Below are 23,607 nucleotides of genomic sequence, written 5' to 3' on the forward strand. Positions count from 1 at the left end.
TTTCATATCCTTACACTCAAAAAAAGCATGTTGCACAGACTCATTATGAAGGTGACAACGAGGACAAATGGGGGAACTAAGACATTTTCTAGTGTAAAGATTTTCAGCAGTGGGAATTTAATTATGAGATAAACGATAAATGAAGTGTCAAATTTTGGGAGGAATTTGAAGACTCCAGAGGGAGTTCCACCAGCGCTTCAGGATAGTTGTATTTGAAGGGGATGGTTGTGTCAAATTTGTGGAAGTTTTTGCCACATGGTACCCTGTCTTAACAGAATAATGACCTGAAGAAGTGTGCTGCCAGAAATAAGAGTCCGTTTGGGTAGTGTCAGGTGGGGGGAGGGATAGAATATCACTGATAGTGTCCTGGGGAAAGTGGCTGCGCATTAGAGGGATGTTCCAGTCTCCTGTTGGAAGGAGAAAATCCGAGACATGGACAAGGTGGCTAGGAAGGGAAGTGGGGATGAAGCAGTGGTTTGGGATCCAATTATCATGTAAAATTCTAGTGGTGGACCCATTTCCAATCCTCTTACAAAGACCCTCTTTCAGGAGAGATTTACCCCAATGAAGACTCTGCCAAACGTATGATGGGGAATGACCTAAGGAGGAGTTTGAAAAGGTTGTGCGGGAGAAATATTTTGCCTTAAAAAGGTTGGTAAGCAGAGGTGACTGATTGGTTTGGATTCGCCAAACTTGTTTTGCAAGCATGGCTTGATTGAAAGGCTTCATAGATCTAAACCCAAGACCCCCTATACTCTTAGCATTGCACAAAGCTTTCCAACTTTTCCAAAGAAGTTTACGCTCACCATCTTCAGCACCCCACCAAAAATTGGTCATTTCCTTCTTAACAAAACTACAGAAAGAGTCAGGAAGTTTGAAAACCGACATGACATAAGTAGGGATGGCCTAAATCACAGCCTTAAGAAGAACCTCGTTACCTCTCCTTTTGACTGGAATTTACCTTGCCACTTAGACATGTAACATGATAGATAATTTTACCATGCATTTTTTTTTTTAAAAAAAAAGGCAATGCACACTCCCTTTAATTTTAGGCAATTAATTTTTTTAATTTTTTTTTAAAAAACAAAAACTATATGAAAGTATACACATTATAATTGTTAAGTATATCTTCTAAATTTTTCAAAAATAATAATTAGAGTGCATTTTGCACCACTATTTAAATAGTTTTTCCATTTAAAATGATTTTTTTTTTTTTAATTTTGTAAAATTATTTTTGTTTTTTATTTTTTAAAATTCAAAAATTGGAAAACGAGAGAAATCGCTTTCAAAAACTATTTTAACACTTTAAAAAAAAGTATTCTAACAATATTTTTTTTTTGAAATATCGTTTATTCGTTTTGTCTTTCTTACCCTAATCTCGAAGTTGGACATCAGACATTGGATCTCGGTTCCTAGCCCATACCTCAGACTTCTATCCCCAGTCTCAACCCGGGCACGGACTCTATCGAAGCCAAACATGGTCCCCGACTCGGAGCTTGGAGCCTAACCTCGACCCTGGATTGCACTCGAAACCTAATAGCTTTCGCACCCAACCTCTGGAATTTTCTTTGAAGCTTTGAAGTTGGTTGTTCAAGCTTGTGAATTTTGGGTGATTATGGTATTTGTGTTATAGGCTTGGATTTTTTGATGTTAGACTTGATGTGGAGCTTTGTTTTAATCTTTAAAATCTCTATTGTGTTGGATATAAATGGTGTGTGATGGAATTTGTGGTTATGCATGTTTTGGAACAAGTTTTGTATGAGATTTAGGTAAAATTCGAGCATGTTGAGAATTGGCATTTTTTTGGGGATTCCAGGACACCTAGTCGTGGCCACTACTGGGCTCGCCACGATGTGGGAACCTGATTTTTGCCGCTGCAGCCACAACCTTGCTCGTTGCGGCAAGACCCTGCTTTCCCCAGGAATTTTTGGGTTTTTATTTTCGCTATAACTTTTGACTTGGGACTCTGTTTGGGACATTACAAAGCTTGTTTCGGGCTCTATATTCTTATCTATAATTTAAAAGCAAATTATGTGATTATGTGAAATTGAATCTTGGGATTAACCCTACTTGCAAAATCCCAGGAATGTGTAACTAGGATTATCGGCGCTTGCTCAGGAACACCCGGGGGTTTTGAATCTCCACATACTTGGGATACCATGTAAGACAGTAGTTACTACGTAGAGTTAAGTGCTGTGGCGCTCATATTTGATATTGTGCTAGCAATTGAGTGAGAAACTGATGATAGGGTTATTACCCTAAAGTGAGCGGTTATACGATCTAGGGTTATTACCCTAGTGTTTAAATGATTTTGAATGCAATACTATGTTGTATATGTTAAGATAAAGAATTATGCGGGTAAGGCATAATTAGGTTAGACTCGGTAATCAAAATCGAGATAAACCACTCTAAGGCCTTATTGTAAATTGACGTGTGAATGTAACACGTAGGTCTATGTTAAATAGACAATAGATGTCGGGGCATCAATATTTATTTGAATTGACAGTATATTGCATATTGTTATTTATACTGTCTTGCTGGGCTTGGCTTACGGGTTCTCTACTATGCAGGAAAGAGTAAATCAGTTTGTGATCAGCCATGAATTTGAGGGCTTGGCGGTGTATTGTGCATGTTCAGGCCACACTAGACCACGCGGGTTGGGTCCACCAGTTGATGTATTTTGTATTCTCGGTTTTTTATCGCTTAGGTTGGCATGTAAAAATGACTTGTAATGTTTTGTGAAAACAATTATGGGATCCCGAAACATGTGTAATCTTTTTGAATGGTTTGTAAATTAAATAGTTACAAGTTATATTTTTACTCTATAATAATTAAAGCTTAAACTTCTACTCTTATTCCTAGTAATCCCAGTCTAGCAGAATTAGGTTATGTTTAATGGTTGATCGTAGCATTTCTTTCATTAGGGCGTTACAGCAAAGGTTGTATAGGATTCCTAGTTACAACAGTGGATACTAATCAGCCTATTTGAACTAGACATAAAAATATGAGATTGGTGCATGAATTTCTAGATGTATTTCCTGAGGATCTACCTTGATTACCACCTTGTTGAGAGATTGAATTTGATATAGAATTAGTTTCGGGGCAAAACTAGTATGAAAAGCACATTATTGAATGTCTCCATCGAAATTAAGGGAATTAAAGATTTAACTTCAAAAATTACATAACATGGGATTTATTAGACCGAGTTTTTCTCCTTGGGGTGCTACAGTGTTATTCGTGAAGAAGAAAGATGTGTATCGATTACTGGGAACTAAATAAGCTCACTATTAAGAAAAAAAATACCCTTTACCCAGAATTGATGACCTATTCAATCAATTTAAAGGTAAGACCGTTTTCTCAAAGATTGACCTCCGATCGAGTTACCATCAGTTGAGAATTCGAGAAAAGGATATCCCAAAGATTGCATTCTGTACTAGGTATGGACATTACAAGTTTCTCGATATGTCTTTTGGACTCATCAATGCCCCAGCTGCATTCATGGATCTAATGAATTGAGAATTCAAGGATTTTTTGGATAAGCATGTTATAATTTTTATCGATGATATTCTAGTATATTCAAAATTAGAAGAGGAACATGAGGTACATCTCAGATTAGTACTTCAATGAATATGGGATCCCAAGCTCTATCCTAAGTTGAAGAAGTGTGAGTTCTGGTTGTCACATGTCTCTTTCTTAGGGCACATAGTGGACAAGGATGGGATCATAGTTGATCCGGCCAAAATCGAAGCTATTCGGGATTGGCCAACACCAAAATCAGCTACGGAGGTTAGAAGCCTTTTGGGTTGAGCTGGTTATTATCGTCGGTTCATTATAGGTTTCTCAAAGATAGCGACACCTTGAACGTAATTGACCCAAAAGAATTTGAAGTTTAATTAGACAGATGAGTGTGAGAAAAGTTTCCAAGAGTTAAAGTAACGGTTAATTACTGCTCCAGTATTAACTCTTCCTTCTGATAAGGAAAAGTTTGTCATTTATTGTGATGCCTCAGACAAGGTCTAGGTTTTGTACTTATGCGAACTGGAAAATTAGTAATTATTCTTTAATTAATTAAAGAGAAGCCACAACATCTCTAATTAAAAAAATTATGTATTATTTATGTCATATTACTTTTATCTTTAAGTGTGATAAATTTATTGAACCGATGTCTTCAAAATAATTTGGAAGAGCAATCTTTTACTTTTATTTTTAAGTGCATAATGTATGCCTAAGAGTCTGTACAAGACATAACATTGGATTTGTTTCAAGAATGTTAATGTTGAAATTATTTTACCAGGATCTAGATTTACTAACAAGTATGTTATTAACATCCTAAATATGAACCTCTAAAACGATATGAAATAAACACATATAAAGTATCAGGAACCTTACAGTGGTTGCAGCGGAATATAATGTCTCCTTCCACTCAGATCTCTAACCCTTGTATCCTTTCTGTAGCAGAGTATCACCAAGATCTGAGTCCGAATCTCCTTCTCTTGAAACTGGATTCTTCACAGCCTTAGACACTATGATTGAGTACCAGTTGATGTGTGTGGGCACTCACTCTTTCACTATAGGCTTCGGTTTTTGAAGAGAGGAAGAGAAAGAGAGAGGTTTCGGCGAGGTATAGGAAGAGAGGCTCAAAAATTTTTACTGAAGGAATGAGATGCATCATCTATTCCCTTAAGCCATCACTACCTATTTATAGGAAACCACTTAGGGTTAGGTTAGATTTAATTAGCATTAAAATAATAGAAAAATAAATGGTAAATTATAATAGTGAGGCCGACCATGGATTGTTATTGGGCCCCACTTTGCAATTTTGCCATTTTCTCATTTTTCCATCTTATTTTCTCAAAAATGCCAATTTTCCAATTTAACCACTTAAATGCCAATTCTAATCATTTAATAACTAAAAATTAATTATTAAATAATATTATCATTTAATATATTTATTAATTAGACTTATCAAAGTCTCTTAATTAACAAACAAACCCTAGAATCTCTTTTCTTCACAATTAAGCCCTTGCTTAGTGAAAATTCATAAACTAGACATAGTCTAATTTTAGAATTATAATTGATTAATTAAAATCAATTAACTGAAGTCTTACAAGTAGTATTGTCTCAACTAGTATGGGGACCGTGTGCCTATATATCTGAGCTTCCAATAAGCAGCTCTGGAATTCACCAAGCCAATTCACTGACTTATTAATTCCTTGTTGCATCCACCATAGAACTTGGAATTGCACTCTCAGATATATAGAACGCTCTATATGTTCCACGATATAGATACGCTATTAGTTATCCATTGTTATAATTCCAATAATCAATGATCCTCTATAGATAATCTACATTGTATAGGGATTAATTTACCGTTACACCCTTCAATGTATTTTATCCTTAAAACACTTAGCCACCTATAAATGATATTTCACTAAACTAACATAATCACTGAAATGAGTACTCAACCATTTATCTCTGTTTAGCCAAGATCGAAGGAAACCATCATTTCACTTCTATGTCCTGATAAAAGTTATAGATTCCATATCTATGTTTAGCGCTCCCACTCAATTGCACTACCATGTTCCCAAAATGTACGTATCACCCTAACCAAAAAGTAGGCTTAACTAACAAATCAAAGAACATGTATAATACTCTTGAGATTGAACCTAACCATGTCAGGATTAAGATCATTTGATCTAGGATCAACTAGGTGATATTGAATTGAATAGGTATTACGGTAAATTTATCATATCTAATTCAAAGTTCAATATCGGTCCCTTCCAATGCATACTCCATGCATCCAACCCAAGCTTTACTTTAACCAATGCCCTGGAAAGGACATAGCACTTATCCAAGGTGCCAGTAAACTATCTCGTAGATTATCATATCAGTTAAACCCAGTGTAGTGATAAATCTAGGAATATATATTTAATCACACAATCTTGATTACTTTTCACTGTGCTGACGACACAATAATCAAGAACATAAATGTGATAAGGATTTGGATGAATTTATAAATCAAATAAACATAAATGATAACATGAACCAAATGACACATTAAATAAGTGATGAAAATACTTCTGTCTCTTTATTGATATTTAAAAGATAAAGATTACATTGAAATAGAGTTTTATTTAGGGCATAAAGCCCAACAATTAAGTAGTATCAGAAGAACATAAGTTTAGATCACTTTATAATTTCATACAAAGTAATAAAGTATCTTTATTGAGATACATTAAAGATTACATTCATACATACTTTATTAAGATGATCTAACATTATGGAAATATAGTTAACCAATTACATTAAATCAATATTTGATTACGTCCTTAAGATTACCAGTAAGTTGTAACATGAAAAATCTTGATTATTACTTCCATTAATTGAAGTCATAGGATACATCATATATATGATGTATTATAGAGTCTTATACCAGGCCTTATAGTTAATAATTCTATATTCAGACCATTAATAAAATTTAGCGACAAATTCAACTAAAGTATTTATGGCTAAGAACTATAAGAGTTATGGTGGAAGCTATTTAGCCATAAAGAGATGCGACAAGTGGTCATTAAGCACTCAATATTTAATTAGGTGATCGTAATATCTTTGACTGAAGTTATGCCACAAGCATAAATTAAAGGATTATAAAATAAAGATGGGATTCAGTTTTCCCTTATACAGTTTTCCATTGTACAACCAAATTATTCAATGAAACTCTAATTTTGATATTTTCTCATATTTATGTGCACCTTAATTTTATCTGAGAAAATTATCTTTAGATGACCAGAATAAACATAAGGTTTAGAATTTATTTGCTTAAGTACATTACAACATTTTTTTTTTGACGCGAAGTACATTACAACATGAAGTATATTGTTATGTGATAAATATATCGTAATACATGGAAGATATATATTACTTGCCATATAACGAGAACCAATCGCTATAATTCATGTGTTTATTATACAATGAGGAATATTAAATTTAAGTGGTAAATCTAAATACTAACTAAATAGAAAAATATTTGAATATTTTCTATACTAAGTATAAAATTATTTTATTGATTTATACGCGTAGGTGAGTAAATGAATATTTCATATTCATTATATTTGATCACAATTAACTATTTGTTATTCTATATATGGTCAGATTATAATTTATTTTTCGATTTAATTTCTTGAATTAAGTTTTAAAATATTCTAACAACTAATGTGGCGCAGATACAGATGAAAGTATCTCAACTATAAATATAGGGTATCGATCCCAAGCTCATAACTCATTCTGTGGAAAACAATAAATCCATCTAAGAGAGTTTGTGAGCCCCAATACCTACACTAACTATGTTTTGTTTTCTTTATAGATCAAAGCTTTTGTGGGCTTAAAATTCAAAAAATTAATAGCTTGAGCTATTTCGATCATTTTACTTATATCGTGTATATATATTCAATTTATGTCGCACTTCATAAATCGTTCATATATATTTTGTCTATTCATATAAATTTTGACACTACAAATTTTTTTACTTTTAGTCACAATAAAATTTGTGACGAAAGTGAAAAAATTGTGACTAATTATAAATCATGATTCCTATGTTGTGACTAAAAAGTTCGCGGCTAAAAGTATTAGTCACAAAAATTATAATTTGTTGTGACTAAATGTATTTTTAAGTTGTGACTAAAACTAAATTAGTGACAACATGTAACTAAATACTATGTTTTAGTCACAAGTAACACTTTGTTGTAACTAAAAGTCACATTTAGTCACAAAAATATTATGTTGTGACTAAAAAATTATCACTAAAAGTAGCAGTTTTTTGTAGTGCTAATATGTTAGCCATAGACATTTGAATATTTTTTTCCTCCATTTATATTCCATCTTTTTGAAGCATTCAAATATTTATAGGACAAGGATGCAGTCACGCATGCGTGATTGGTCCTGTATTTTTTATTTTTTTTTTAAAAAAAGTAGTGATGGATTGAGCTAAATATAATATTTTTTTTGTGCCCAACTTAATAGTTATCTTTTCAAAAAAAAAAAAAAAAAAAAATAAGAAAGAAAGAGAGGAGTAAGTTGAAAGAGGTATTTTTTTTTTTAGTATTTTCAATTATTAATCTATTTGTATTTATACTTAATCTTCCAAGCTTACATTTAGGTGGTAAAATAAAACTCTCCAAATGACTGAACTGTTTGTAAATTTAAGGTATCATCTTTTTTTTACAGTTAACTGCCAACATAGACTACTTATGTGTACACTCTTGTACATGTAGCACATTTATATTGCTACACCTAATATTATTATTTAAAAATTATAAAAAATTATTTTAAAATTTATAATATTTTTTAAATATTTTATTTTTTTTATTTTTATAATTTCATTTAATTTTAAAATAAATTTAGAAATAGGTACCGAAAGTCAGGATTGGGTATATATACAATTATTACCAGCGGGACCGCTGTTAATGCCCTGCCGCTAATAATTCTAACAATTATTTTTTTATTCTTTTAATATTATTAGCGGTGGGGCTCGCCACTAATACTATTAGCGGCGGAGTCTACCGCTAATAGTTTTTTTTTTTAAAAAAAAAATAAATAAGTAGAATTAGCGGCGAATTCTGGTTCCGCCGCTAATGCTACCACTATTAGGGGCGAATTTCGCCCATCGCTAATAATATTGCGGCTATTGATAAATTTTATTGTAGTGATAGTATATAATAAGACGATATCTAACATAACTATAAAATATCAGCACATGAGTATATAATATTTTCTCTGGATATTAATTATTACTCACTGTGTGAATATATTGCTCCACATACATATAAGTTAGTTTCTGAAAGTCTAAATTTACTAAATAAATGAGTTATATTAAGTGAGTGACCGGTTTGAAAAAAAGTGGTGAGGGATTGAATCCATGGCCATATTTATATATATATATGCTAGTAAAAAGCTACATGCGAGACACGTATACTAAATTTTATGCTAGGTATTTTCTATTTTATTAAAAGGTGATACACTTAAAAATGTTCATCTCATCTTGGTTCGACCCAACTTTCTGTCATGTTGTTCCCATACGATTGTGTGTTAGATTCGGGCTTAGAAGAATAGTATTCGTTAAAAGGGATGCCAGCAATGGCGGTGCTGATGTGAGTTTTATCTTCTGGGAATAGTCTAGCTACTCCGAAGTTAGTTATTTATCTTGTCAAATCTTCATCAAGCATAATGTTGTTTAGTTTTATATCTCGATGAATGATTCTCAAATTCGATTCTTCATGAAGATAAGCAAGACCCTCAGCCACACCCAATATGATCTTATACCTCGACTCCCACCTAAGTTGTAACAAATAAAGGATAAGTAAATAAAATGAATAGAAAAGATCATTTTGCTTCAACATTGAAAAAGTTTAGCTTTAAGAGAATTCAGTACCACCAAATAAGTTATTACATATTCATACAGAAGAAGACTCTCAGGGCCTATAATGTTGCATCCCAGCAGCTCCACCAGATTTTTGTGTGGAATTCCGCTTATCAAATTCACTTCATTGAAGAAATGATCCACCCATTGTCTTGTATTGAAGAAAAGCCCTTTTACTGCAACAACCTTCCCATCTGGTAGAACACCCAGAAAAGAAAAAGAAAGCAAGATAACATAACATGATGGTATCATTCCATGAAGTGAAATGTATAATAAAAAATGGTATTTTGAAAAATCATATATTGCCTTATAAACTGAGAAATCATATATTGATAAAATAGATAATATATTTCTTTTCTGCTATTAAAACTAATGAGAAATAAAAGGTAGTACTAACTTTTACCTATGAGAACAACCATATCAGATGTTGATACAGGTACAAGGTTTTGCTTCTAGTACATCAATTCTGTTTTGTGAACTGTTCTGAATTTTTAATGTATAATTTAAAGAGCAAATATGAATGTATGAATGTGAATGAATTATATGTGAGAGTGTGCATAAAGATAAAGTGAAAGACATGAAATAGTATGCATGTACATGGTATATTTTCTTAACAGAAATTTTATAGGAAAAAGTATATTTTCTCTAATCTGAGAGAAGAAATAGGTCACTAAGTTCCCTGTAGTTTACATCTTTGGTTTCCTCTATGAGCTCTTTCAGTCCAAGTTTGGACTGAAAAAAGAGAGTCCATAAATTTTTGAAAATAAAATAGTTTGATATTAATAGAAAAGGTAGACCCACAGGTCATTACAAAGCAAGTTTACTAATATTGAGAAGAGCTCTATATAACATATAGTGTTCAAAGGCAAAGTCTTCTTGGAAAAAACTACCTATCCACGACATTGCAATTACACAACATTATATATTAAAGCAAATATGAATTGTCATTCAGACACCACGACATTACAATTACACCTAGCCTTTCAAAATGAGCATCAACAAAAATTCAAGGATTATAAATTGAAAATGATATCTTGTTACCTTTGGTGTGCCCAACAAACTCTCTAACTGGTGACATTATATTTCGCATATCCCAAAGCTATTTAAAAGTAAAGCAATAGAGTAAGTGTGTACGAATGTGTTTGTGTGTGTGTGTTGGGAGATTATATTTATCTTAAAAGAGTCCACAAAGTCAATACCCTTAAAGCTGGTGAACCATCCTCATCTGATGCAACAACAAGCTGAGTAGCAACATCAAGATTCCATTGTAAAATAGAGGAGCGGCGCCTAACTGAATCGAAGAAGCTGCTAGTTGACAGAGATTTCAGATTAGAGAAGGCACTTTATTACATAAAAAGACAAATAATAATATGTAAACAAATCCACAGAATAAAAGAAGAGTTACCTAATCACAGGTTTTTGCTTCTTTAAGCCATTATACATTGTCTAATGGCTCCACTACTACTACTATTTAGTCTAAATCTATTTTCAGTGAAGTTTTAGATAAAGGAGAGGTTGTTGAAGTGTTTTGTGTTTCATATTTTCATGGAAGGGGTTATCGAAGAGTACCTGTAGGATAAACTCAAAAGGAGCCTCAATGGAAAGGAGAGTAGTAACAGTTCCAAAATCCCAATGCACAGCAAATTCCGACACATACATAATTCTCTTGAAAAACTTCTCATCCTCAGCTCAATCCAACCTGTGAGACAACAGGGTCAGTCTTCATTCAAAGAAAAGCTTTATATCCGTAACGATTTGTTAACTAAATGCCAGATTCTATCAACAAAAAAACGCACCATTCACTTTCCTTACATCAACATCAAGACCAAGCTAAACAAAATTAAGGCAGAGCTCGAATCTACACTATCTCAAAACGGGAATGTAAATCCTCAGCCCAACGGGGCTGCCAATTCATCAGTGAACGCTGATATTTTCCTGGGATGAACCACTCCTACTACGGAGCGCTTCGTCGACCCAAAATAATTCAAGGGTTCGAAGAACACTTGGCGACGCTTGAGAGGTTAGTTGTCCGACAAAAAAGTGACGAAGATGACGAGTTCAAGGCGATCGCCATTGTCGAAACAAAAGTAATCGGCAAAACGTCACTCTGCGCTGTAGTTTTTGACAACAAAAAGGTGAAGAAAAGATTCTTACCAAGGGTTTGAGTCTCCATGCCCACACCATCGGATGAAATACAAAAAGAGCCGCAAGAGAGCGATAGCCAAACGGATCTTATCCTCGCTCAAAGTGGGAGAAGAGGTTAGTGAGTTGGTGGTAGAGAATCACGGCCTAAAAGGGCTCATTTGTGCTCTTCGCCAAGAATTGGCGAGTAAGAGGTATTTGATCGTGTTGGACTAGAGGTACGGAGATTTTAGTTCGAGTGAAGGGGATAGTTTGGATTTGGTACATGGATTTCCAAAAGCCTATGGAGGAACAGTGATAGTGACGAGAACTACAGAGATCTTGATTTGGGAATCAACGATCACGATTGGAAGACTAATAATTATCGAACTACTCATGCTCTTGGGGTTAGTTATTTTAAGGAGAATTTTCGGAAATTGGTGGAGATAAAGAGAAGGGTAGATCCAACAATTTTTTTTCAGGAATGAACAGAGCATTCCTGTGATTCCATTGGAGAAGCTTGGTTGCAATATGAGAACTGAAAGTCGACTTCAAGAATCGATTTTGCTTAAGGAGATAGAGAGTCAATTTCGATCGATTGAAAATACTGTAGGGAATTCTAAAGCTGTAATCGCAAATAGATTCTAGGGGATGAGAAATTCATATTTAAAAATTAAATTTGGTTTAGCTTGTGTTCTGTGTTAGGGTTATACGATTAAAATTTAAAAGTAATATTAATTTATTTAAAAATTAATGATTAAAATACATCTTAATAAAAAAAAAATGTTATTTTTGAATAGAAAACTTTTTTTAAAAAAAAGTCACCCAATAATTTTTCATAAACCAAAGAATTTTGTTATATAACCACATTTTATATAGAATAGATATATATATATATATATAACATATTAGTACCTGTCCTCCATTTATAAAAAGATTAAAGAAAATAATATATATTTGATTATACTATATACAATATCCCTAGCTAGCTGCTAACCTCAGCTTGATGAGGTTGGGGTCACCAATAAATTTATGTAGATTCTTCATAATTTAATCAAAAGGACAATTAATTCATTAATTAAGCTGAAACATGAAGACTTTCAGTTTAATTTTCTGAAGTTTATTTTGAAATGTCTTTTTTCAAGTTCACAAGCATTTGATATCTATTTTGTCTCTTATGATAAGTTAAATTTTTTTAAAAAATATTGTTTTCATCTACCAAAGTCCAAAATTAATAACCAAATTAAGTTGACTTCTTCTTCACGGGTTTATTCATCAACATGTGCAATTCACAAACCCCTCCAAGCTATTGACTTAATTCACGAACAAATACATAGTAAATTCTTAACTAGTACGTACTATATATTTCGATTATAACTAATTAACTGGCTATATTATATATATTGTATTATACTATTTTTTTTTCTTGTTTAATACATATGTATTGGATCTTAATTGATGATCTTCGATTCATTCATATATTGTGTACACTTTCACTATGTCAAAGTGATTTTATTATCTTATTTTGAAAACTGAGAACATGATAGATTAGTATGTAAAATTGATTTTATTTTCATATACATGATGTTATATATACATATATAAATATAGGTTTTGAGCTAATATATATATGTTTAATTTATTAACAAAAATTAAAAATAATAATCTTTTTGTTTCTTGATTAATTATGTAATTTTTCAAAAAGATTACAGACATTAGAAAACTCTTAATTAGTCACATAACATCTTGGAAAAATATTATATAATTAAGCTTCAAATCCATATATATATTTATACTTTTTTATAAACATACAATTAATTAATATATCTATATATATTTATAGGTACTGAACTTTTTACATGAAAAGTAGTTAATCCGATCCAGAAGTGTTAATAAGACTTTGGGGTCTTCAAGAAAGACAAGTGAAGTAGAAGATGGTGATGATGATGTTTATGATGAGAAAACTGTTACAGCCTTAATGGGAGTGACTTATATTATTTAGTTTTTATATTATCTCACATAATATAATATTAGTTTACTAATAATGATCACTATCAGTACTACTGTATTCCATTTAATAAACAAATAAAAATTAGCCCATCACCATCTCCCAATAATATAATAAATATATCAAACAAGCAAGGTCCATGAGGAAGGGTGTAGGTATATAATAATTAATTAAGACTAATTTAAGTATTATTATTAACTATAATAATTAAAGGTTAACATTAAACCAAACGTAGCTAATTAAGCAAAGCATGTGAAAGGCACCCACCTAGCCCTAGAATAAGGCTATTACAATGAGAAGAAGTACTCCTATACATGCGGTTTAAGGGGCTATTTTTGTTTTGGATATAATATTATATTATGTCTTCAAATTACCTTTTTCTTTGGCCAAAGGGAAGACCCTCTCACATGTAGGGTTTATTTTAATTAATTCTAATTCATATGAAGCACACACATATATACATATTATATAGAGTTAAGAGAATACTACTATTAAAATAGTTGTTTATATATATAAAAATATATATATTTTTTTGAAGATTATGCAAAGTGACAAATGAGGTATCCACGTGAAAATATGTCAATTTTATAATTTCGAATCTTTTTAATATCCATATATATATAATTTTATTTATCACTAGATTGCTTTGTTTTTTTTAGTCAAAGTTATGACATATAATTACTTAATATTACTTTTTGGTTTTTATAGATTAATCACAGTAAATATCATTGAAGTCACTACAAGAAATGTCACTTTTATTAAAACAGCTCGCTATTACTTTTACCAGCGCATTTTGCAAACTACGCTGGCAAAAATCCCAACGCACATTTACAATGGCTAAAATATAACTTTTACTAGCGCATTTACGCGCTGAAAAAAATCTTTTTTGCCAGCATTTTTCATTTTTTGCTGGCAAAAGTTCTAATACCGACGTTGATGTGCAAATCCATTTTTCTAACAAAAATATATTGGTAAAAGTGACATTTCTTGTAATGAGTAAAGAAAGGCAAAGTGAATTTCTCTAGTAAAATGAATTCAAAATACAAGCCTTATATACCCAAGTTGTTAAGACAATCCAGTAGCTAACTAACAAATTGAAAAGAGCTACTACAACTAATTAGCTCCAAACAACCTTTTAACTATTTACTAACTATCAAAGGATAGTTCAACTAACTATCCCTAATAGCCTCCCTCACACTGAGAGTGACAGAGAGACAACACTCAATTTATCTCTAAGAGTAAAAAATTGAGAGCTAGAGATGGATTTAGCAAGGCAGTCAGCAAGTTGGATTGCACTTTGGAGTTCCTTCTTTATTACCTTATCATGAACAAAGTAAAAATCAATTTCAATATGCTTCATGTGAGCATCAAGAACTGAATCGATTGCTAGCATAATAGTGTTGTTGTTGTCACACCAAATAGCTGTAATTGCAGAGGAAGGAACATCCAACGCTTTGAGTAATGACTGGATTCAGGTGAGTTCAGCTACACCAAAGGTTAGGCTTCTGAACTCAGCTTTAGTGGAGCTTCTCAAGATAGTTATTTGTTTCTTAGATTGCAAGGCAATGAGATTAGGACTTAAGAAAACACAAAATCCTGTCATGGAGCACCTGTCATCAGGTTCAACAACCTAATTCGCATCACAGTAAGTTTGCAAATAAAAATGACCAGCTCTTCTAATTTGTAGACCATAGTCAAGGGTCCCATTTGGATATCTTAGGATGCTTTTGACAACAATTCAGTGATTCTAAAGAGGATTGTGCTTGAATTGGTACACTTTGTTAATACTAAAGCTGATGTCGGGTTTTGTGATTGTTACATATTGCAAAGTTTTAACAATGAATCTATAGTGAGAAGCATCCATGACAAGATAACTACAATAGGTAGGCAATTTAAGACCACTATTTATGGGACTACTCTGAGTTTTAGTCCCTTTAAGTTGAGCTTTACAGATGAGATCTTGAAGGTACTTTTATTAAGAAAACATAATACCATCATTAGTCTTGAAGACTTGAATACCTAAAAAAATAGTTAACAATGCCTATGGTTGCTGAGATTGGAAATTAGAGAAGATACTTATTGATCATGGTCCTAATGACAAGAATATTATCATATGCATACACTAGAATGTAGATACAAGAAGTAGTATCTCAACCTTGATGAAAAATATTTATTTTGGCTGAGTTAAAACTAAAATTGTGCAAGACAAAAGAGAGTTTGTCAAACCAGGCTCGAGGAGCCTGTTTGAGGCCATATAAAGCCTTATGAAGCTTGCAACCCTTGGAAGGAGAGTCGAAAATCAACAAAACTATGGGTTTAAGTCATATAAATATCTTCTTGAAGGTCACCATTAAGAAAAGCATTGTTCACTTTAAGCTTCCTAATCTTTGAACCCTTTGTGACATTAATTGTGAGAACAATCTGAATAGTGACAGGCTTGATAAGGCCTCAATGTAATCAAACCATGCCTATCGATGAAAGGCTTTGGCAACAAGCCAAGATTTGTAGTTTGACAATGCCATCATCATTATACTTCACTATATAAATTCATTTGCTGCAAATGGGGATTCTGTTACCATTTAAGTGAACAAGAGTCCATATTTGGTTGCAGATAAGGGTAGTAAACTTATTGTCCATGGCACCAGACCACTTTTGATCTTTCATTGCAGCTTGGACTAAAGTTGGGTCAAGAGAAGCCATGACAATCTTTTGTTTCTAGATACCTAATTTTGCTCTTGTCTTCATAGAATGAGTATTAGGGCCTACAAATGAAACATTAGTAGGAATAGTGGTAACAAATGGAACAATAACATTAGACACAAATGATTCAATCATAATAGTAGACGAAATGGTAAGAGCAGTAACAAAGACAGAAAAGCAAATAAGTTTTTGAGATGTTGTATTTATAGATGATGGTAGAGGAATATTACTAGGACGTAAAGTAATAGTGGATGTTATAGTGGGTAAAGTAGTAGATGGCACAAACGAGAAGAGGAAGAAATATATGCAGTGGAGGGTGCCACTGGGACAAAATCGACTGCAGGTAGTGCAGGAGAAGGGGTGGAAGGAAGGGGAGCAACATGACAGAGAAGAGTGATGGGGGCTGAGCAAATGGATGAGAGATATAAGATGTAGATGAGATAGAGGTGTTAGTAGCTATAGTAGCATAAGGAAAAATAACATCATCGAAGAGAGCATCCCTAGATATAAAAACCCTACCCTCTTTTGTGATGTATTTGTAAGGTTTATGGAAAAAAAATATACCCAAGGAAAATACATGGTTTAGTATACTATAGTTTGACTTGATTATCAGGTTTAGTGACCGCATAAATTGACATGGAAAACTAGAAATTAATTAATATTCTAAAAAAATATGGAATAATATGAGCATTTAGAAATAAAGACCTATTGTTAGAAAATAGGTAAATATGATATTATTACTTAATTATGAAGATTTTATTTAATTATATATGTGTTGTATGTATATAATATGTATTTATTATATTTATCATCAATAACATTAGAAACTCGACGCATTGGAGAAAATATAATAATGCCATAGTTTTTAATATTTTAAAGGTACCATAAATTTTTATGGAAAGTTAAAAATTATGTGATTATGTGGATTATTAGGGGAATGACCATATCACTCCTTGGATTAAAATTTATTCTTTATTTAAGTGAGGGTATTTTTTGTAATTCCCATTTAATTAGATCAGTTTTATTTAACTTATCATATATGTTAAGATTTATGTAGAAAATTAGAGAAGGAATTAGAAAACTCTCTTCTCTTACCCAGACCCATACCAAAGAGAAGATTAAGTTTTCTTATCAATATTTCCTCATCAATTTCACAAGGAAACTAAGTAATATGAAGCTAGTTCTAGTGAGGAATTGAAGGGAGAAATCAAAGGTACGTTTTATGATTCCTTTTTCTCTTAATTTTTAATATGATATAAGTTAGGTTGTGATCATTATTAGGTTACGATGCTTGGTTGTTAGTATTTGATGTTAAGAAGTGAATTTCTTAGTTGGTACTGTTAGAACGTAGCCTATTATAGAGGAATTAAACTTATTGAAGTAGTTTCTTTAAAGGATTTAATTGTGTAATCTAAATTCTGAGTTTAAGAGGTATTTTGAGCTGTTAGAATTATTTGGGTGATAATAATATGTTATGAGAAGTTTGAACTCATATGAAACATGTTTGGAAGAGTTAGAACTCAGAAAAGAGTTTCTACAGAAATTTGGGCTACCAGTTGTTCTGGCAATGCCCAAAAAATAGAGCACCCAATTGTAATTTTGTTTGCTGGTTGGAGAGTTTTAGGGGTACCTCAATTTTGTGTTTTTAGGTTATTTAGAGTATCTATAGGCTTTTTATCGATGATAACTTCAGATTATGAACTATAATCCTAGAAAGTGTTTTAGCGAGACACTTACCAGTTTACCACTAGTGTGACTTAGGACCTCTGATCATTGAGCAAATTTTTACTCAAGTTGACTGACACACCTAAATCAAAAATTGAGGTAAGAATAGTATTTAGATGCACATATACACATATTTAGTATACATGAATGCTATATTGCCATGTAGCTAGCATATTTGATATAGTGGTATAGGTGTACATAGAGTTGCACTAAGACATTGATTTCTAATCTAATAGGCAATGTTGAATAGTATTGATTAATGCTACTAAAACTAGATCAACTAGAGTAATAAGCTTAGGTTGGTATTATGGCTAATCATGCTATAGGTACAAACGTTCAAATCTCACTTTATACGCATTGGATGTGATTAGTAGACTTATGTTAATTGAGTGTATGAGTGCTCAATTACAAGTCAGATATATGTTGTGTTATGTTATGATTTTCGTACTGAGTCTGTTGACTCACATATATGCTTCTATGTATAGGTAAAGGCAAAGCCAAGACTAAACCGCAGTGAGAGTAGAGCTTAGTAATGATCGTACATATCCAAACATCTAAACCTGAAGGGTTGCAATCTTCAAGACACCATTGCTTAGTTTTTGAATATGTCGTTAGATGACATTTTTGATATTGTATAATTTATGTATGGTATACAAATAGATTTTGAGATTCCAAATTGTAAATATTTTGTTAAAGTGTTTTATGTTTATTAAATTTTTTATTATTACGAAAAATTTTATTACACATTTTTATGTTCAAACCCTTTGACTGGAAAATACTAGCATAATAATTAAGAAAATACCGTAACGTGCCTTAGCTAGTAAGACATTACAATTTGGTATCATGAGGCCAGGTTTGTTTTCCATAGACCGACTAGATATGTAAAATCATCATCAAAGACAAGCTCAACTCATAATTCAGTATGCTTTTATATGCTTTAGTAGTTTTGAATAAGATAGTACGAGTATAAACACATGATAGGAAGCATGTTAGTAGTAAAATAGATGAATAAGTAGTTGATTAAGTTTCCATGTTATGCAGTATTTGTTGTGTGATTTCGATCACCGTCTGACTGAGTTGACTTATGAAATCAAAAGCCTTGTCTTATAGAATGGACACTGACAAGACACTAGAAGTTAGGGTGATCTAGTTGTGGCTAGAGGTGATCAAGGAGGCAAGAATCCCCTTCTTGCTCCCGACCAAGGTACAGGCCATAGTCGAGGTTGTGGCAGTAATAATGCTAATCCACCACAAACTTTACCATATTGAGAGTAGAGCTTTGTAGAAAGGTAAGCCAAATTTCAAAGACAAGAGGAGGAGATACAATGACTCAGGCAGTAGGCTCCTCCTATTTTACCTCTTTAGAAGGTGCCACGAGTTCCCATTTGAGTGTTGCCAATTGACCAACCCACAACTTGTAACCAAATAGAACAATTATATAAAAGGTTCTGAAAGCAAGGACCTCCAGTCTCTTTGGGGGTCCCAATGTGATGAAACTCGAGCAGTGGCTGAGAACTATCAACCAAATCTTGAACTTTATTGGGGTTACCGATAATATTGAGTTACTTGTGGTACTTCTTAGTTTTAAGAGGATGCCTTTGTATGGTAGGAGATGGTATCTTTGAGTCATAATGTGGCGACTATGACTTGGGATGAGTTCTAAGGTTTGTTCAATGCCAAGATATAATGAGGCAACACGTAATTCTAAGAGAAAGAAGTTCACTCAATTAACTCAAGAGAAGCCAATACCAGTGATAGAGTATATGACTAAGTTTGATAGGCTTGTCAAGTTGGCCTTGGAAATTGTGCCAATAGATTTCAGTAAGAAAGAAAAATACTTAGCGGGACTCAACGCCAAAATTAAGCATGACTTGATGATCATAAGTGTAACGTCCCCACTTCAAGCCTCCATTGGGTCCTTACACCCACCAAATGAATGGCTCTTATACACGAGTATGTCACTCTGGCTGCTTTCTAGACTGATGACTGACCCTACAGACCAACACGAGTGTTTCCAGCGTGCTTTGTCCTCACTCGTACGCTTCTTGGGAAAACTTCCCAGGAGGTCACCCATCCTGACATTGCTTCAGGCCAAGCACGCTTAACTGTGGAGTTCTTTCGTGATGGGCTACCAAAAAACAAGATGCACCTTGTTGATATAGGTAGTACCAATCAATCCATTTAAGCTCTCTCCAACTGTGTAGTCCCATACCTACACAGTCTCAGAATCATCCCACTTGACCTTCCCCAAGCAGTGTGGGATTGCACAGCTTACCCAGTATTTCCCCTTACGGATCACGGGAATACTGACTGTCACAATAAGTGATGATGCCATCACTTATGCTTAGATGGTGGAAAAGGATCTTCAAGCAGAGGGAGCGGTAGAGTTTATACATGAGTTTAAAGTGACCCAGAATAGTGGAGTCGTTGTTTCCTCTACTTCGAGTTTTTGTACGGGTGGTGGTGATTCATTCCATGATCATAAAAGAAAGGCTCTAGCGACATCTAGTTTCTCAGTCAAAATAAAAGGTTTAGAGGAACCAGAATAGAAGTGGTCGTCAGGGTGGTCCTAAAGGCCGTTACACTTATCCAAAGTGCTTAGTCTGTAAGAAGCACCATATGAGTGAGTGTAAAGGAAAGGTATGTTTTGAGTGAGGTGTTATGGGGAATTTAAAGTAAAACCTACTCAAGCTTGGGTTTTTCCAATTACTCAAGTCGATGCTAAGGCTAGCCCGCCAATAGTGACCTGTTAGCTCTCTATCAAAAATTCTTGTTACTCCATATTATTTGATTTGAGAGCTACACCCTCTTATATTGCTAGTAGAGTGATTGATAATCTAGATAGGACCTGTGATAGTTATGAATTAGAGTTTGGACCCTACTTCCTAATGGAGAGTTAGTTATCTCTACAAGCTTAAATAGGTCTATGCTAGTTAGGATGGATGATAGAGAATTAAGCGTTGATTTAGTTGAGCTATCCATAGAAGATTTCAACATCATCTTAGGAATGGATTTCCTATCTAAATATGCAGCCACTATTAAGTGTAAGAGAAAGATGGCAACTTTTCAACTTGAGAATGAAAAATAATTTGTTCTTGCGGGATTGTTTCAGAGTTCTCAAATCTTGATCATTTTAGTCTTGAAGGCTAGAGACCTATTGAAAGATGGATGCATAGGATGCCTAGTTATAGTGATAGAGACTAGAAGACCCGCGACAGTTGGGCCTCAGGGTATCAAAGTAGTGAAAGAGTTCCTAGACGTATTTCCTAAAGAACTACCTAGTTTACTACCACAACAGGAAATGGATTTTTTTAATGATTTAGTTCTGGGAGAGGAATCAGTTTCTAAGTCACCTTGTAGGATGGCTCCAGTAGAACTCAAAGAGTTAAAATTTTAACTTCATGGAATGTTGGATATAGGGTTTTCCTTACCAAGTGTATCGCCCTGGGTTGCTTTAGTATTATTTGTAAAGAAGAAAGATAGATCACTTCGTATATGCATTGATTACCAAAAGTTGAATAAGAAATATCTTTTACTAAGAATTGATGATTTGTTTGATCAACTTTGGGAGAAAAATAATATTCTTTGAAATAGATCGTAATTGGGTTATCATCAGTTGAGAAGCCGAGAGGAAGATATTACGAAGACTACATTTCATACCATGTATGATCAATTTGAATTTTTTGTTATGTCCTTTGAGCAAACTAATGCTCCTACAACTTTCATGGATCTCATAAACTGAGTATTCAAGGATTTCCTTGATGTATGTGTTATTGTGTTTATCGATCATACTATAGTGTAAGTTATATGCCATGTTTAAAAAGTGCGAGTTATGGTTGTTACAAGTGGCTTTTCTGGGTCCTATTTTGAGTAAAGATGGTATTACAGTAGATTCGGTGAAGATAAAGTTAGTTAGAGACTGGACAAGGCTAAAAACCGCTACAGAAGTCAGAAGTTTCCTTGGCTTGGCTAGGTATTACAATCATTTTATAGAAGGGCTTTCTAAGGTTTCTACACCCTTAACAGAATTGAATTAGAAGAAAAAGAAGTTTGTATGGATCGATAAATGTGAAGCCAATTTCCCAGAGTTAAAGCGATGATTAATTACAGCTCCAGTATTAGCCTTTCCATCAGATTAGGAAAAGAATGCGGTGGATTATGCATCCAAGTGCTTGACATGTCAGCAGATAAAAGCTAAGCATTAATGACCTGTGGGTTTGCTACAACGTTTGACTTTTCTCGAGTTGAAAAGGGAAGACATTACTATGGATTTTGTAGTTAGATTTCCTAAAACCACGGGGTTGTATGATTTGATATGGGTGATTGTAGATCGTTTCACTAAGTCAAAACACTTTTTTCCAGTAAAGAGAACATATATAGTGGATCAGTATACATAATTATATGTAAATGAGATAGCTCATCTCTATGGAGCTTTGAAGTTCATTGTATCTGATAAAATCCCAATTTTTCTTCCATGTTTCGGGAGATTCACCAAAAAGCCATGAGTACAATGCTAAAATTTAGTGTAGCTTTTCATCCTCAGACCGATACCTAGTCCAAGAGGAAAATACAAATACTAGAGGAAATTTTATGAGCTTGTCTTATGGACTTTAACGATTCATGGAGTAAGTATTTTCTATTAATACAATCTCCTATAAAACAATTATCAGGGTACAATAACGATGACTCCTTATGAGATGTTGTACGGTAGAAAGTGTCGTTCTTCGATTCAATGGGATTAAATTGGAGAAAAGAATATTTGGGTCCAAAGGCAATACAAAGGACAAATAATTCTATCGAGAAGATCAGGGCTTGAATAATTCATTCTCAGGATAGGTAAACGAGCTATGCAAATCGAAAGCATAGAGATGTAGAATTTCATGTTTTCCTACGGGTTTCACCCATAAAAGGTGTGAAGCACTTTGGAAAGAAAGGCAAGTTAAGTCGTTGGTTTACAGGACCGTTTGAGATACTAGAAAGGGTTATCCAAGTAGCATATATCGATTAGCTCTACATCTAGCATTGTTCGAAGTTCATAATGTATTTCATGTATCAATGCTAAGGAAGTGCGTATTAAACCCAGCCTATGTCTTGAGTTAAGAGGCCTAATCATCTCTTCATTAGGCCTCTCTGTGAGACATTCATGAACAGTTTTGAGTAGTGTTATTATTCAATTCACTCAGGTGTCAAGCTACTTGATCAAGGTGGATTTTTCGATGATATGATCAAGTTACTTACCACCTAAGCAGCCAACTCATCACTTGGACAAGAAGACATTTAAGATGGTTATCCTAGCTGTAATTCTCTCCTACTTTCAGTCTATACAAATGCCTATATAATGTCTTGTAAAATCAATCTTAAAGGTTAATCCCATTATTAGAGAAAAGAGAGTTTGTGAGGTGTCAAGTGTCTTTGAGCTCCAAAGACTAAGTGCTTTGATTGTAAAGTTCTTGGACAAAACCTTGTATTGATTTGATAGAAATTGAATAAAGATTATCAAAGCTTGTGTGGCTTTGAAAGTTATTCCTATAATGGACTAAATCGGGGCTGAAAAGCCTTCGGTGGAACAACTTAAAATCCTCGGTGTTATTATATTTTTATTTTAGTTTTAATCTCTGGTTTTTTTGTTCTTGTTCTG

At 33.3% G+C, this 23,607-nt stretch overlaps 2 protein-coding genes across 2 annotated transcripts; both read right to left on the reverse strand.

The window, feature by feature from the left end:
- Window positions 1-147: 147 nt before the first annotated feature.
- Window positions 148-888, reverse strand: LOC133038323 (uncharacterized mitochondrial protein AtMg00310-like). The gene has a single exon (XM_061116435.1). It carries the CDS (start codon window positions 886-888, stop codon window positions 148-150), a length of 741 nt encoding a protein of 246 aa, XP_060972418.1.
- An 8,306-nt stretch (window positions 889-9,194) lies between these two features.
- LOC115713381 (G-type lectin S-receptor-like serine/threonine-protein kinase At1g61480) lies at window positions 9,195-16,244 on the reverse strand. The gene is made up of 6 exons (XM_061116437.1): window positions 16,121-16,244; window positions 10,985-11,114; window positions 10,615-10,756; window positions 10,457-10,514; window positions 9,456-9,609; window positions 9,195-9,330 (listed from the first exon to the last, which is right to left on the reverse strand). The coding sequence occupies exons 1-6, from the start codon at window positions 16,242-16,244 to the stop codon at window positions 9,195-9,197; spliced, it is 744 nt and encodes a 247-aa protein (XP_060972420.1).
- Between the last annotated feature and the right edge of the window lie 7,363 nt (window positions 16,245-23,607).

This window comes from Cannabis sativa, chromosome 5, assembly GCF_029168945.1.
Source record: "Cannabis sativa cultivar Pink pepper isolate KNU-18-1 chromosome 5, ASM2916894v1, whole genome shotgun sequence".
Lineage (NCBI taxonomy): Eukaryota > Viridiplantae > Streptophyta > Magnoliopsida > Rosales > Cannabaceae > Cannabis > Cannabis sativa.